At 48.9% G+C, this 13245-nt stretch overlaps 2 protein-coding genes across 2 annotated transcripts in view; both read right to left on the bottom strand.

Moving 5' to 3' along the window:
- The window catches only part of MCIDAS (multiciliate differentiation and DNA synthesis associated cell cycle protein), an 8525-nt gene extending 7919 nt beyond the window's left edge, over window positions 1-606 (bottom strand). The window contains exon 1 of the mRNA XM_011996788.1: window positions 477-606. Coding sequence (XP_011852178.1) covers window positions 477-606 — 130 coding nt within the window. The remainder of the gene's footprint in view (window positions 1-476) is intronic.
- Window positions 607-3390: 2784 nt separating this feature from the next.
- CCNO (cyclin O) lies at window positions 3391-6011 on the bottom strand. Its single transcript, XM_011996758.1, has 3 exons — window positions 5367-6011; window positions 4593-4778; window positions 3391-4099 (listed from the first exon to the last, which is right to left on the bottom strand). The coding sequence occupies exons 1-3, from the start codon at window positions 5745-5747 to the stop codon at window positions 3614-3616; spliced, it is 1053 nt and encodes a 350-aa protein (XP_011852148.1). The 5' UTR covers window positions 5748-6011; the 3' UTR covers window positions 3391-3613.
- Between the last annotated feature and the right edge of the window lie 7234 nt (window positions 6012-13245).

Genomic DNA, 13245 nt, shown 5'->3' with positions numbered 1-13245 from the left:
CGGCTAGCGTTGGCGCCGCCGCCTCCCGGCCGCGCCAGGCGAAGAGAGGGAGAAGGAGGGGTGGGCGAGCGCCAGTCTCCCTCGCCCTGGGTACGGTCTTCCCGCTTACGGACAGCGGGAACGGCAAAGTTCACGATTCTTATTTCCTTTTCTTCCCACTCCAGCCACAAGGCGCACGAAATAAACGTGGAGTGACACCCGCCAGTGCTAGACTCCGGCCTTTGCGCTCCCCTCGGGATTTAGTAAGGATGTAGAATACCGGCAGGGACGCCCCGGAACAGCCCCCTTATTACAGAAGTCCCTTCCCTCAAACCTGAACCTTATCCTGGGTCCTGACTCCTGGATTTCCACGTGGTCTCTTTTGGCCTGAGGCCAAGAGCCCCGCCCCGTTCCCCAAGCCCCACACGCTTCTCGGCAGTGGCGCGTGAGCACAGCCTTTAAAATACCGTCCGTTAAGAAAAAGTGACACTACGAACCCTCCTCCACTTTCTGAAAACGCCACAGTGGACAGTCCCGAATCCCCGAAAACCCTGTTCCTGCCTCTCCTAGTGGCCTCAGCGGCCCATCGCAACGTTTGGCTGGTCTCTTCGCTGTTGTAGTTGCCATTCCCAACCCGACACCTCTCCAACGAATGGGCATTTTCCTGAGTCGGAGGCATCTCCCAGGGAGGGGCATCCTTAGGCGAGGGACCTTTCTCAGGACCACTCATATTCATCCAATTTGAACAGTCATCTGAAATTGGAATCTTTGTGTACCCCCCATATTGGGCACCTTGTTTTCCCCTTATATCTAGTAGTAGTAGTTAAAGAGCCTCTAGCAGGAAACAAGATGCCCTAACAGCGGTGGAAGGTAATCCAATGGTAGAGCTGGAATAGACTGAGAGACCCTCTGACCACAAGTAGGTGCAGAAACTGAATTGAGGTGAGGCCAGCCAGCTAGAGTTGGTGTGGTATGGCTGATGGTGAGGAGCTCTGGCTTTAGGGTCAGAGTGCCTGAGGAACCAGGTCCATGAGCCCTAGGTCTTTAGGAAAAAAAAGTTACACTGGCCTCAATAGAGTTGCTGTGAAGATGAGTGAGATTATTTGTGTAAAGTGACTGGTGCTTAGTATGGGTAAATTAGCGATTTTTTAAAAAGGCGTTTCAGCTGTATTTCCAGCTTCCCACAACTTGTTCCTAGCCCTGTCTCCTGTTTCCTCTGGTTCCTGAGTAGCACAACCACCAGCCAGTCCATCTCCATCCCCATCCTCGCCCACTTTCCAGCATTTAAAATGAGTAGGGAAGCTCTTAGCTGAGTTTTGGGAAGATCTCTACACATGCAGATTATCACAAAATTTCCAGGATAGGCCCATTTTCCAAATATTCGTCAATGAGTTCTAAGTTGGAGTAGACAAAAATATGGGCATTGCACATTATGTTTTAACAGGAACTGGAATAGCATGATAATATGACTCCTAGGCTGGATGATTCTGGAACCAGTAACTCATAGCAATCTTGGCTGATTAATGGAGCAGATACTGGTGAAGACAACTCCCCTCAAAGTCACTCTTTTGCCTGGGAGCCAGACCACAACCCCTCACAACCAAGCAGAGGGCCCTAATAATTTGTGATTTGAAACAGGTGATATGATCTTCCTCCTCCTTTTTCACTATCACAGAGCAGCTTTTACACAAATAGCTTGGCGATCACCACTTCCTTCTTCCACAGCTAAGAAGGAGAAAGTTCCTAGAGAGTTTAGCATAGCAATATGTCAGAAGAGGCATTCAAGGGACGGAGAGTAAGGCACCCCTGGCTCTGAGAATGCCTGGAAGACACACTTTGAGAGAAGTGCAAAGAAGTTTCTCTAAATTTGTTTTGAGTTTGCTTTTTATTTGTGTTTGTCATACATTTTGATTTATTCTAGGTGCAGGGGAACATGACAGATTTTCCCCCAAAAAATTATCACTTTTTTCAACCATATAGAAAATTTGAAAGAACAGTACAATGAACAACCATATGTTCAACCCCACCCAAATGTTATTTTCCCATATTTGCTGTTTCTTTGCTCCAAGTTTTTCTGCAGAACTCCTCTCCTCCCATCACTGTGCATGTTACCACTAGCCTTTATTTCTCAAGGGCTTTCTATGTGCTGGGGGACCTGTGCTGGGCGATCAGTATGGACCATCTCATTAGAGCTATACTTCCACCCTACTAAATAGGCTCTATTGATATTCCCATTTTTATAGATGAGACATAGGCATAGATATGTGACTTGCTTAAGGTCACCTGGCAAATTGGATACAGAGCCCACTTAGTGAATCACTATACTACCTTATAACAAGTAAACTTAATCTCATTTAAGCTTCTCAATCTCATTTAGACTTACAACAACCTCAATATCAATTGTACAGCTCAGAGAGGATATGAAATTTGCTAGAGGTGACAAAGCTGAGATTCAGTGCCTGCATCAGATTCATGACAGTGAGACTGAAGGCAATATGACAAGTGGAGTCAAAACTCCAGCAAGCCTCTGTCTCATTTCTCAATTCGGTTTTCTCACATCTGTAAGACGATTCCTGTAACGTGACTGTGGTACAGACTGTGCTGGCTCTCCAGATGTGTTCTCTACAGTCCCTAGTGAATGGGGTACACTGAGTAAATAACTATCTGCCACCTATCTCAGAAAGAGGGTGTTTTGAGAATTACCGGAAACCTGTCAGTGGGGGACATTTAGCAGTGTGGCTAAGAGTGGGACCCTAGACTCAGATCCTGGCTACTCCACTGTTGTTTAATTTAGGTTCTGCGCTCCAGTGTCCTCCTCTGAAAAATGGGATAATAGACTCTGCTCCACAGAGTTGCTGGAAGAATGAAATAACAAATGCTGAACACAGTACCTACTACATAGTTAATGCTCAATATAGCCATTATGACTATTATGCCGGTTACTTTGGGCTCACATGTAGCAGCATGAACAGCTGGACCATGTGATTGCAGGGTAAATGGGCTCGACCTGCAATGGCCATGACCACAGTCAAATCCTTGGTTTCCAACATATCTCCAGTTGAACACGGGATTCTCCATGCCTGGATATTGCTTGCTTTCCCCCACCTCTGCTAGTGTGCCTGTGTGGTCCCCAAAAGCTTCCCAGCCCCACATCTGCCTCACCAGCAAGTGCAACCCTCTGGACAGCATAGAGGTTCTCTTCGAGGGTCACAGGACCCAAGCCATCAGGTGATCCTGACTCCACTAATCTCTGGAATTCAGTATCTAGGACCTCGCCTGACCTGGTGTTTCCACAGAGATCCCAATTACAGAGTGAACCCAGAGGGAAGGGAAAATCCCGCAAACGTTGTCAACCACCACCATTCCTGAGCTGAATTCACCTTCCCTCCCCGCAGACAGACACTCGCAGGATTTAGACAAACCACAACTGTTTATTGGGGAAAGACTCAGCTCCCTCATGTGCTCGCTGCAAAATAAATAAAATACCAGATGCTACTATCGTACACTATTTACAACCTGCAGTTGACCAAGCAGGTCCTGAAGCCTTCTCTGCGGACCCATACTGCACTCTTCTGAGGCTATGGGAGAGGTCCAGCAGCCGGGCCAGGTACTAAAAGGAAACCAAGGGTCTGTTTTATTTCGAGCTCGGGGGCAGGCTGCACTTCTCGCAGATCTGAACGGGCAGCATGTGAGTCAAGGAAGTACTGTTTATGGCCACCAGCAGCTGCAACTTGCCCAGGCAGTCCTCCAGCACCACCTCCGGGTGGTCTCCCAGGCGCAAGTCCACGGGCCGCGGGACCCGCAGCATGCGGTCCGCCAGCGCCAGGCAGCAGATCGCCAGGAGGGAAGGGGAGTAGCTGGTGAAGGCATAGTCGGCCAGACTCAGCTCTGCCACCCCCCGCGCCAGGGCTTGCGCTTCCAGAGCTTCGGAGACCTCAGCCTGCCCCGTCTCCACGCGAGCCTGCGTGAAATGCTCCAGGAAGAAGCTAATGGTGGGCGCACCCAGTCTGAAGTGCAGCTTGTGCAGCACGATGCACTCGAGGTTGCAGAGCTGCTGCCGGGAGAAGGCGCCGCAGCACAGGGCCAGAAGCTGCTTCACGCGCGGCGGGTGCACCTCCACCTGCAACACAGGGCGCACTCAACCCCGCCTTGCGGCTTCCCAGGCCCGAGGCCCACCCCAGTATGAAGCCCGGGACTTTCCCTATCCCTTCCAGAGAGACAGCCGGGGCTCTGCCTCTCCATTGCTTCCACATAAGTGACCTGGGGCGTACTTCCAGCGCAGTTGATCTAACTACTGTCCAACTAAAAAAAAAGCTTGGGAAATTTTGAAGGCTTTTTCAGAGACTAGACTAGAGGTGACAAAAGAGCTGTTTGGGACAGATTACAGCTATTAGTCTTTTAGGCTATTTCTTTGGGGGCTGAGTGACAGGATTGTTCGTTTGTGGAGGAATTGTTAAGGCTAAGGGATATATACATATGCAAATATCTGACAAAATGAGTTCTGGGAACCCAGCACTGAATCTTGCGAGCTAGAAAGACGGGCGGCCAGGGAGTGGCGGGGAGTTTGGCTGCGTCCCCAGATGCCGCGTGTACCTGTTTGATGCCCCAGGTACCTGTTTGCAAGCGATGAGCAAGGAGGTGACCCCGAGCAGCTGGAAGCAGTCTGCAGCCACCGGCGTGGTGGTGAGGAAGCGGTCCAGAGTGTTCACCGTCAGGCACAGCGACTCGAAGGAGAGGCCGAATTGGCGGTGCACCGGGATGAGCCAGCTGAGCAGCTTACAGCGGGATTCCGCCGTCACCTGCCGGGAGGGAGAGGGGAGGCGGCCCGCTGGGCTTAGGGTGGAGAGGGACTGTGGGAGGGAAGGAAGGGCCAAGAAGAATCGGGGAGCTTCCCCGGAGAGAGGCAATAAGATTTCAGAGAGAAACGCAATGGAAACTGGGAAACGCGTGGGCCGTGCTGAGCCGGAACACCGGGATTGGGACCTGGCCCAGAGAGCGTCGTACACATTACTTCGCGTAATGCGCTCAGCAATTCAAAGGAAGGGGAGGGGTTCCATTTTGCAGATGAAAAAAGAAGCTCAGGGGTGTTAAATAACTTGCCTGAGTTCGGTAGGAGTCCGGACTCAACCTAGAAACGAATTGCTCTCTACCTTGCCCCATTAGCCAGCTTGGGACTTGGGGCAAGTCCCTCAAGCCGTCTACGCCCCCCTTCTATCTGGAAAATGAGGCCGGTGACCCGCCCCTCCACGGCCCTTTCTGCTTCAACTGGGGGCGGGAGCTGGGCTGTCGCGGGCCCAGGCGCTCGGAGGGCCGACCCGGCAGGAGAGGAGACAGCCTGGGAGGAGAGGAAGAGCGGCGGCGGGGAGCTGGCTCTACCAGCACCTCACTTGTGGCTGCCGCGCCAGCGCCTCCCGCGGGTGGAAGTGGCTCTCCTGCGCCTTGCGGAAGGCGTAGCAGCTCTGGCCGTAGTCGCGGAAGGTCTGTAGATCTAGCTGCGCCAAAGGCTGGGCCGGGCCAGGCAGGGGGCTACCGCCCCGCGCCGCAGAGGGGCTGTCTGTGCCGTCTGAGCCGGAGCTGGGGGACTCGAACAGGTCGCAAATGCCGGAGTCTCCCGGGAGCGGGCACGGGTCCAGGGGCTGCAGCGGCTGCTTCCTCTGGAGGCGCGGACGCCTGCTCTTCTTCACGGGGGCGCGGAGGTTCTGGTCGTTGTCCCGCCTCCCCGCCCGGGCGGCGGGGCTTGAGGGGCTGGTGGGACAGGGGGTCACCATGATGCGGCCGGGTGGCCGCTTTACTACTTTCAACGCCCCGGCTGCGGCGGGCAGCAGACGCGCCCGCGAAAGTGTGAAGGAGGCCGGGCTCAGAGGTTGGCGCGGCCCTAAGTACCCGGCCGGCTCCTTCTGCCTACCACACCCCCGGCCTCTCACTGGCTGAGCCCAGAGCGGCACCGGAGCCGCGATTTTCCGGCTGGAGAACCACTCGCTCGCTTCAGGGCGCAGGCAGCGCGTCGCCTCCGCGGCGCGCCAGTGGGAGGGGGAGCTGCAGCGCGCGCCGGGCATCAGCCTTTCGCGCCTGCGTCCCGCGTTACCCGGGCAACCGGAACTCGGGTCGCTGCTGGAGGCCCGCACGCTGAGTGGGAGTGGGGCTGCGGCGGGCCGGGCCAAGTAGCTCCGCTGCGCCGGATAAAAGATTCTCCCAGGTGGCATCTCCCTGTCCTTGGCCAGATGGTCTCGACACGTGCGGGCACCTCTAACCCAGGTCGGTAATTTTGTAAAGGTCTGATCCTGAGTTCCAAACGAAAGTCTGGCTAGAGTTCTGTCAACACAGGAAAAGTTTTCTTCAGTGACCCAAACAAGCAATAGTGTTAATTCAGTTGCGTTTGTGGATTTTGTTTCGGTGGCTACCGTAGTAGCCAGTGCCCTTCCTTCCGCCGGCCTCGGGGAGCAGAGCCTCAGCAGGGCAGTCTGTGCTGCGGAATAGATTGGAGCTCCACCAGCCAGCCACGGCGTTCGCGCTCAAAACAAAACGGAAAACTGCCGGATGAACTTCAGTCGGCAAGCAAGTCTGCAGGCCGTGAAGACTTTCTCCCACACTTTTCACCCCAAGCCAAGTAAGCTGGGGCTGCAACGGTTTAAGAACGTTGGAAAGTTGCATTTCGAGTTTGATCGAATTGCTCACAGCCTGTTCCGTTTTAGGTCATTAGCTTCTGGCCTTCTACCCCGCCAGCAGCCCAGTCCTTTCTTGGTTTTTCCCTGCTTCCTGCGTCTGCTCCTTCAGGGTGATAAACTCAGGGAAATTAAAGCTGGAATGGGGACGCCCAGCCCGACCGGGCGTGGCAGTTTCCTCAAGGCGCCTCGGGTTTTGTCCACAGACTCCTGTCCCGGTAGAAGCTGGAGCCCCTCTCTGGCCTGACTGAATCTTCCTGAGGGTCTCTGACCCTATAGGAGAAGGGGCTCCAGGAGCACAAGTAACCTATAATCAACCTCACAGGCACTTAGCAACGGCAGAAAGCCTAGGTGCCCTCAGCCCCAGTGTTTTCCAGAGGCCCTCTAAAAGGCGAGGCTACTGGGTGCCAAACCAAGAGCAGGTTCAGCCACCTAACCTCATTACAGAAGAAAGCTGACAAATGTGCCTACCCAAAGTGCAAGTTTGTCTATGAAAATTTAGTAGATGGTGGGAAGGTGTCTCCTAGAGATGCAGGTGAAAGAAAAGGAATGGATTTTGGGTTCTGACCACTGTTGCTCCTATTTCCTCGTAACTCTGAGCAAGCTCTCTATTCTTCTGCCCTAAATAATGTCATCTGGGCTGGGTGTGGTGGCTCACGACTGTAATCCCAACACTTTAGGAGGCCAGGGCAGGTGGATCACATGAGGTCAGGAGTTCGAGACCAGCCTGGCCAACATGGTGAAACCCCATCTCTACTAAAAATACAAAAATTAGCTGGAGGTGATAGCACACACCTGTAATCCCAGCTACTTGGGAAGCTGAGGCACGAGAATCGCTTAAACCTGGGAGGTGGAGGTTATAGTGAGCCAAGATCATGCCACTGCACTCCAGTCTGGGCAACACAGCAAGACTCTTGTCACAAAAGAAAAATAAATAAAATAAGTAAATAAATAAATAATCTCATCTCTAACATGGGAGATGAGCTAAGAAACACTGGGAGTAGTACCAGGCCTTACCGCCTCTCAGACTATTGTTGGGGAACATTATGGGAGGAGCAGTTGACCCTGTGGAGGGGGCTCAGATATCAGACTTATTCCTAGAGAAGCTTTCTGGGTGAGGAGGAAGAATCCAGGAATTCTGATTTTTTCATATTGACCCAAGTGGCCAGTGTGGTAAAGTGAAAAAGAGCAGGAAGTCAACTCCTTTTTCCTTTTTTTTTTTCTTTTAAAAATCTAATTATGCTTTCATCTATTTTTTTTTTCTTTTTATGCTTTCATCTATTTTTTTTTTTTCTTTTTGAGACAGAGTTTCACTCTTGTTGCCCAGGCTGGAGTGCAATGGCACGATCTCTGCTCACCACAACCTCTGCCTCCTGGTTTCAAGCGATTCTCCTGCCTCAGCCTCTCTAGTAGCTGGGATTACAGGCATGTGCCACCACGCCTGGCTAATTTTGTATTTTTAGTAGAGACGGGGGTTTTTCTATGTTAGGCTGCTCTTGAACTCCCAACCTCAGGTGATCCTCCTGCCGTGGCCTCCCAAAGTGCTGGGATTACAGGCGTGAGCCACCGTGCCCGGCCATCTGTTTTTTTCTTTAAGACGGAAAGAGTCTCGCTCTGTTGCCAGGCTGAAGTGCAGTGGGGAGATCATGGCTCACTGCAACCTCCGCCTCCCAGGTTCAAGTGATTCTCCTGCCTCAGCCCCCTGAGTAGCTGGGACAGCAGGTGCGCACTACCACGCCCAGCTAATTTTTGTATTTTTAGTAGAGACCGAGTTTCACCATGTTGGCCAGGGTGGTCTTGATTTCTTGACCTCGTGATCTGCCCGCCTCAGCCTCCAAAAGTACTGGGATTACAGGTGTGAGCCACCATGCCCAGCCTATTTTTTCTTTTTCTGAAAATCTAATTAGTGAAGTCAACTCCTGAGGGCAAAACTCTGGTTCTCTTATTGGTTGTCTTAGGCAAGACATTTCCCCCTCTCTCTGAGTCTCCGTTTCCTCATCTGTGTTTTTTTTTTCTTTTTGGAGACGGAGTCTCGCTCTGTCGCCCAGGCTGGATGGAGTGCAGTGGCACGATCGCAGCTCACTGTAAGCTCCGCTTCCCGGGTTCACGCCATTCTCCTGCCTCAGCCTCCTGAGTAGCTGGGATTACAGGCACCCGCCATCATCCCCGGCTAATTTTTGTATTTTTGTAGAGATGGGGTTTCACCATGTTGGCCAGGCTGGTCTTGAACTCCTGACCTCAGGTGATCTGCCCGCCTTGGCCTCCCAAAATGCTGCAATTACAGGTGTGAGCCACTGCGCCCGGCCACACTGGAGCTATTCTGAAAAAAAGCACCATCATTTGATCCACCTGTGGAGATGAGACTCTCTTTGCACCATGCTCAAAATGCTTTGCACTCCCAGGGAGTTTGCCTGTAGTTAGAGTCAACTCCCAACAGGCAGTGCCTGAGCTTTGGCTTGATGGACGTATTCCTCAGTTTTCTGGAATGCCTGCTGTGCCAGGTGCTGGGTCTAAAACCGTAAGACTGCACGGGTCCTGCCCTCACAGAGCTGCATAGTTGTGGGGGAAACAAAGAGCCACTTGTTGCACTTGTTTAAATGATTACTGTGTGGTAAAGGATTACTGATAGAGGATTTACTGGATTTAGGGTTGACAGATAAAATACAGGACACAGAGTTAATTCAAATGTCAAAAAAACAAATGTTTAGCATTGAGTATGTCCCAAATATTGCATGGGACATATTTGTAAGAAAAAAATATTCATTAGTTATTTTACTGCAGGGAACATACTTATACTAAAAGATGATTTGTTTATCTGACATTCAAATTTAACTGGGCATCCTGACATCTGGCAGCCCTACTTGGATGTCACAGAAACCCACAGTAGGAGCAATTAGCCTGGCCTGGAAAGGCTTCCCAAAGCAAGTGGTCGTTGAGCTAAGAGAGAAGGAGTTGGGTGGAAAGAAGAGAGGAGGGAGAAATCATTTTAAGTAGACTAGCAGGATGTGGGAGGTTCTGGAAGCAGCATGATTCCTGAAATGTTTTAGGGCCTACTTGATACAGAATGATTGGAACACAGGGTCAAAGGGAAGAGATGTAGGGGAAAAATGGCTAATACTTAAGTAAAACTTAGGTGCGAGGAACTTTATTATGCTCTTCATGTATATTATATTCATTTCATCTTCCCAGTAGCTCTGTGAGATTGCTCCTATTATTTTCCCCATTTTATAGATGAGAAAACTGTGGCATAGAGAAGTAATTTCCCCAAAGTCACAAAGCTAGTAAATGGCAGAACCAGGTCAAACTTAGCCTAGCTCCTTGCTCCATAATCACCATGCTTCAATAGTAAGATCATACAGTGCTTTGTAAGCTACATTAAATGTTTAGACTTTACCTGAAGCCTGAAGCCACTGAAGAGGCCTGACCAAAGGAGACAGAAGATCTTTTGTTTAAAAAATTACTCTAAAGCTGGGTGCCATGGTTCACACCTATAATCCCAGCACTTTGGGAGGCCGAGGCAGTCGGATCGCTTGTGCTCATGAGTTTGAGACCAGCCTGGGCAACATGGTGAAACCCATCTCTACAGAAATACAAAAATTCACTGGGAATGGTGGCATGTGCCTCTAGTTCCAGCTACTTGGGAGGCTGAAGTGGGATGGTGACTTGAGCCTGGGAGGCAGAGGTTGCAGTGAGCCAAGATCATATCACTGTACTCCAGCCTAGGCAATACAGCCAAATCTTGCCTAAAAAAAAAAAAAAAAATTCAAATTACTCTAGCTGATATGTGGAAAATAGATTGGAGAAGAAAAGGTTGAAGGCCTGTTAGGTGCAGTAATTCAAACAAGAGAGGATTGTGGGTAATGAGGATGGAGAAAGGATATTAGATTCTAAATATTTAGGAAATAGATTACAAAGGGGGCTCCATGTTGGTTAGGTGAATTCAAGGAGCTCTGTGAGTCTGGCTTATATACTCAGGCAAGTGGGTTGGCAGGTAAAACAATGTAACCTGTCACTCTGTTTAAGGTCAAAGAGAAAGTTCCATGTTTCCATTCAATTAAGTCTTCACTGTAAAGATAGAGCTTAATCAGGATGCAAGTACCAAAAGACAATATTTACATAATGAATGAACATATGTAAATACCAGTGGTTACCTTTTGTTATCAATTGTTGCTTAGTTAAAACAATATCCCCAAGATTTTGACTGAATTAATGAAAATATTCAATATAAACTTGTATATGGCTCCACTGTGCATCATGGAATCTGGCAAAACCTTGAAAGGAGCTTTTCTTAGTATAGCATCTCAGTCATAAGCAGTCTTTTAATTCAGGGGATGGTTTTTACATTTTTTTCTAACTCTTAATATTGGATAAAACCTTATTTTAATTGATTTAACTTGTATAAAAAGCCTTCTTAAACTTGTCTTCAAAGCTCAGGGCTAGGTTTTATATCTAGGACTCCTGTCCACTGCTTCCAAGAAAAGGCACAGTTGATCTCCCCTTGGTCATTTCTCCTCTCTAGATAGAGTAGGAAAGGAAATGGTCATCACGACATCCTTTCCTCTTTCCTCTGCCGTCTGATGTTATAGCTTGTGCTTATTGTTAAAAGCAGTGTTTACTTTTAGTCATTCATTAATTTATTCATCAAATATTTTTTAAGTTCCTACTATGTACTAGGCACTTTTCTAGGTGCTGAGAATATCACAGTGAATAAAATAGACCAAAATTCCTGCCCTAATAAACTTTATGTTTTAGTGCGAGGAGACATAATAATCAAATAAATGTATGTTTATGTTAGATGGTGAAAAGAGCTAAGAAAATAAAGCAGGAAAGGGAAATGGGGAACTTTAGGGCATGGGGGTATAGGAATTTTAAATAAAGAGGTCAGGAAAAGCCTAATTGAGCAGTTGACATTTGAGCAAAGACCTGAACGAGTTGAGAGAGTGAATCATGCTTATTCTGGGGAAAGCGCATTCCAGGTGAAGGGAACAGCCATGTGCAAAGGCCCTGAAAGAGGAGCGTGCCTAGAGTAAGGGAGCAGAAGAGTGGGAGATGAAGACGGAGATTCTGAAAAGGGGTGTCTAGATTGTATAAATTAAATATATTATTACAATTAATTTCATCTATTTTTTTGGGTTTTTAAAATGTGATTTCTGGGCGTGGCACAGGTGGCTCATGCCTGTAATCCCAGCATTTTGGGAGGCTGAGGTGGGTGGATCCCTTGAGGACAGGACTTTGAGACCAGCCCGGCCAACATGGTGAAACCCCATCTCTGCTAAAAATACAAAAATTAGCCAGGTGTGGTGGTGTATGCCTATAAACCCCAGCTAGGGCGGCTGAGGCATGAGAAACACTTGTACCCAGGAGACGAAGGTTGCGCTGAGCTGAGATTGTGCCACTGTACTCCAGTCTGGGGGACAGACCAAAATTCTTTCTTAAAAAAACAAAAAGTGATTTCTGGAAATTTTAAATTTACATACAAACAGCCTGAGCAACATAGTAAGATCCCATCTCTACTAAACATTTAGAAAAAAATGAGGCATGGTGGCTCACATCTGTAGTCCCAGCTACTTGGGAGGATCAGTTGAACCCAGGAGTTTGAGGTTATAGTGAGCTATGGTCGTGCAACTGTACTCCAGCCTGGGTGACAGAATGAGACCCTGTCTCAAAAAATTTAAAAAATTACATATGTGGCTCACATTGTATTTCTGTTGTACAACACGGTTTTTGAAGAATTAATCAGGCTGAGAATACATGTGGGTGGCAAGAGAGGGGATGCAGGCAGAAACAGAAAACCACTTAAACTGAAAACCACTTAAGAAACTATTAAAATAATTCAGGTGAGAGATGATGGTGCCTTGAACCAGGATAGTAGGTAGTAGAGATGGTGAGAAGTGATTAGATTCTGGATATATTTTGAATATAGGCCAATAGAATTTGGTGTAAAGATACAGGGGCTGGACACAGTGGCTCACATCTGTAATCCCAGCACTTTGGGAGGCCAAGGTGTGAGGGCTGCTTGAGGCCAAGAGTTCAAGACCTGCCTGCGAAACACTGCCTCTACAAAAAATACAAAACTCACAAAATTAGCTGGGTGTGGCAACTGGTGCCTATAATCCCAGTTGCTTGGGAGGCTGAGGTGGGGGAGGATTCCTTGAGCCTAGCAGGTTGAGGCTTCAGTGAGCCATAATCATGCTACTGTACTCTAGCGTGGGTAACAGATGGAGACCCTATCTCAAAAAAGAGAAAGATACGGGGTATGAGAGAAAGGGTCAAGGATGATCCCGGTCTGACCTGAACAATTGAAAATATGAAGTTGTCATTAGCTGAGATGGAAAGGATTGAGGGAAGGAAAAGGTTTTATGGAGAAGATAAGGAGTTTGAGTGTGCTATGCTTGAGACATCTGCCAGGCATCCATGTAGGGATGTAAAACAGGTATTTGAATACAAAAATTGAGAGTTCAGGTGTGAGGTCTGGGATGTGAATTTGGATGTTAGCAATGAATAAGGGTAAATAACATAATTGACATTAAACAACGAATTTTGTGTCTCCCTCCATCTCACCACAGTGTTTTTCGAATGTTCCACTGCCTTATCGTAGAATGCA

This window comes from Mandrillus leucophaeus, unplaced genomic scaffold (assembly GCF_000951045.1).
Source record: "Mandrillus leucophaeus isolate KB7577 unplaced genomic scaffold, Mleu.le_1.0 Scaffold523, whole genome shotgun sequence".
NCBI lineage: Eukaryota > Metazoa > Chordata > Mammalia > Primates > Cercopithecidae > Mandrillus > Mandrillus leucophaeus.
Note: the sequence above shows the minus strand (reverse complement) of the source record. Positions and strands in the feature narration are given on the sequence as shown.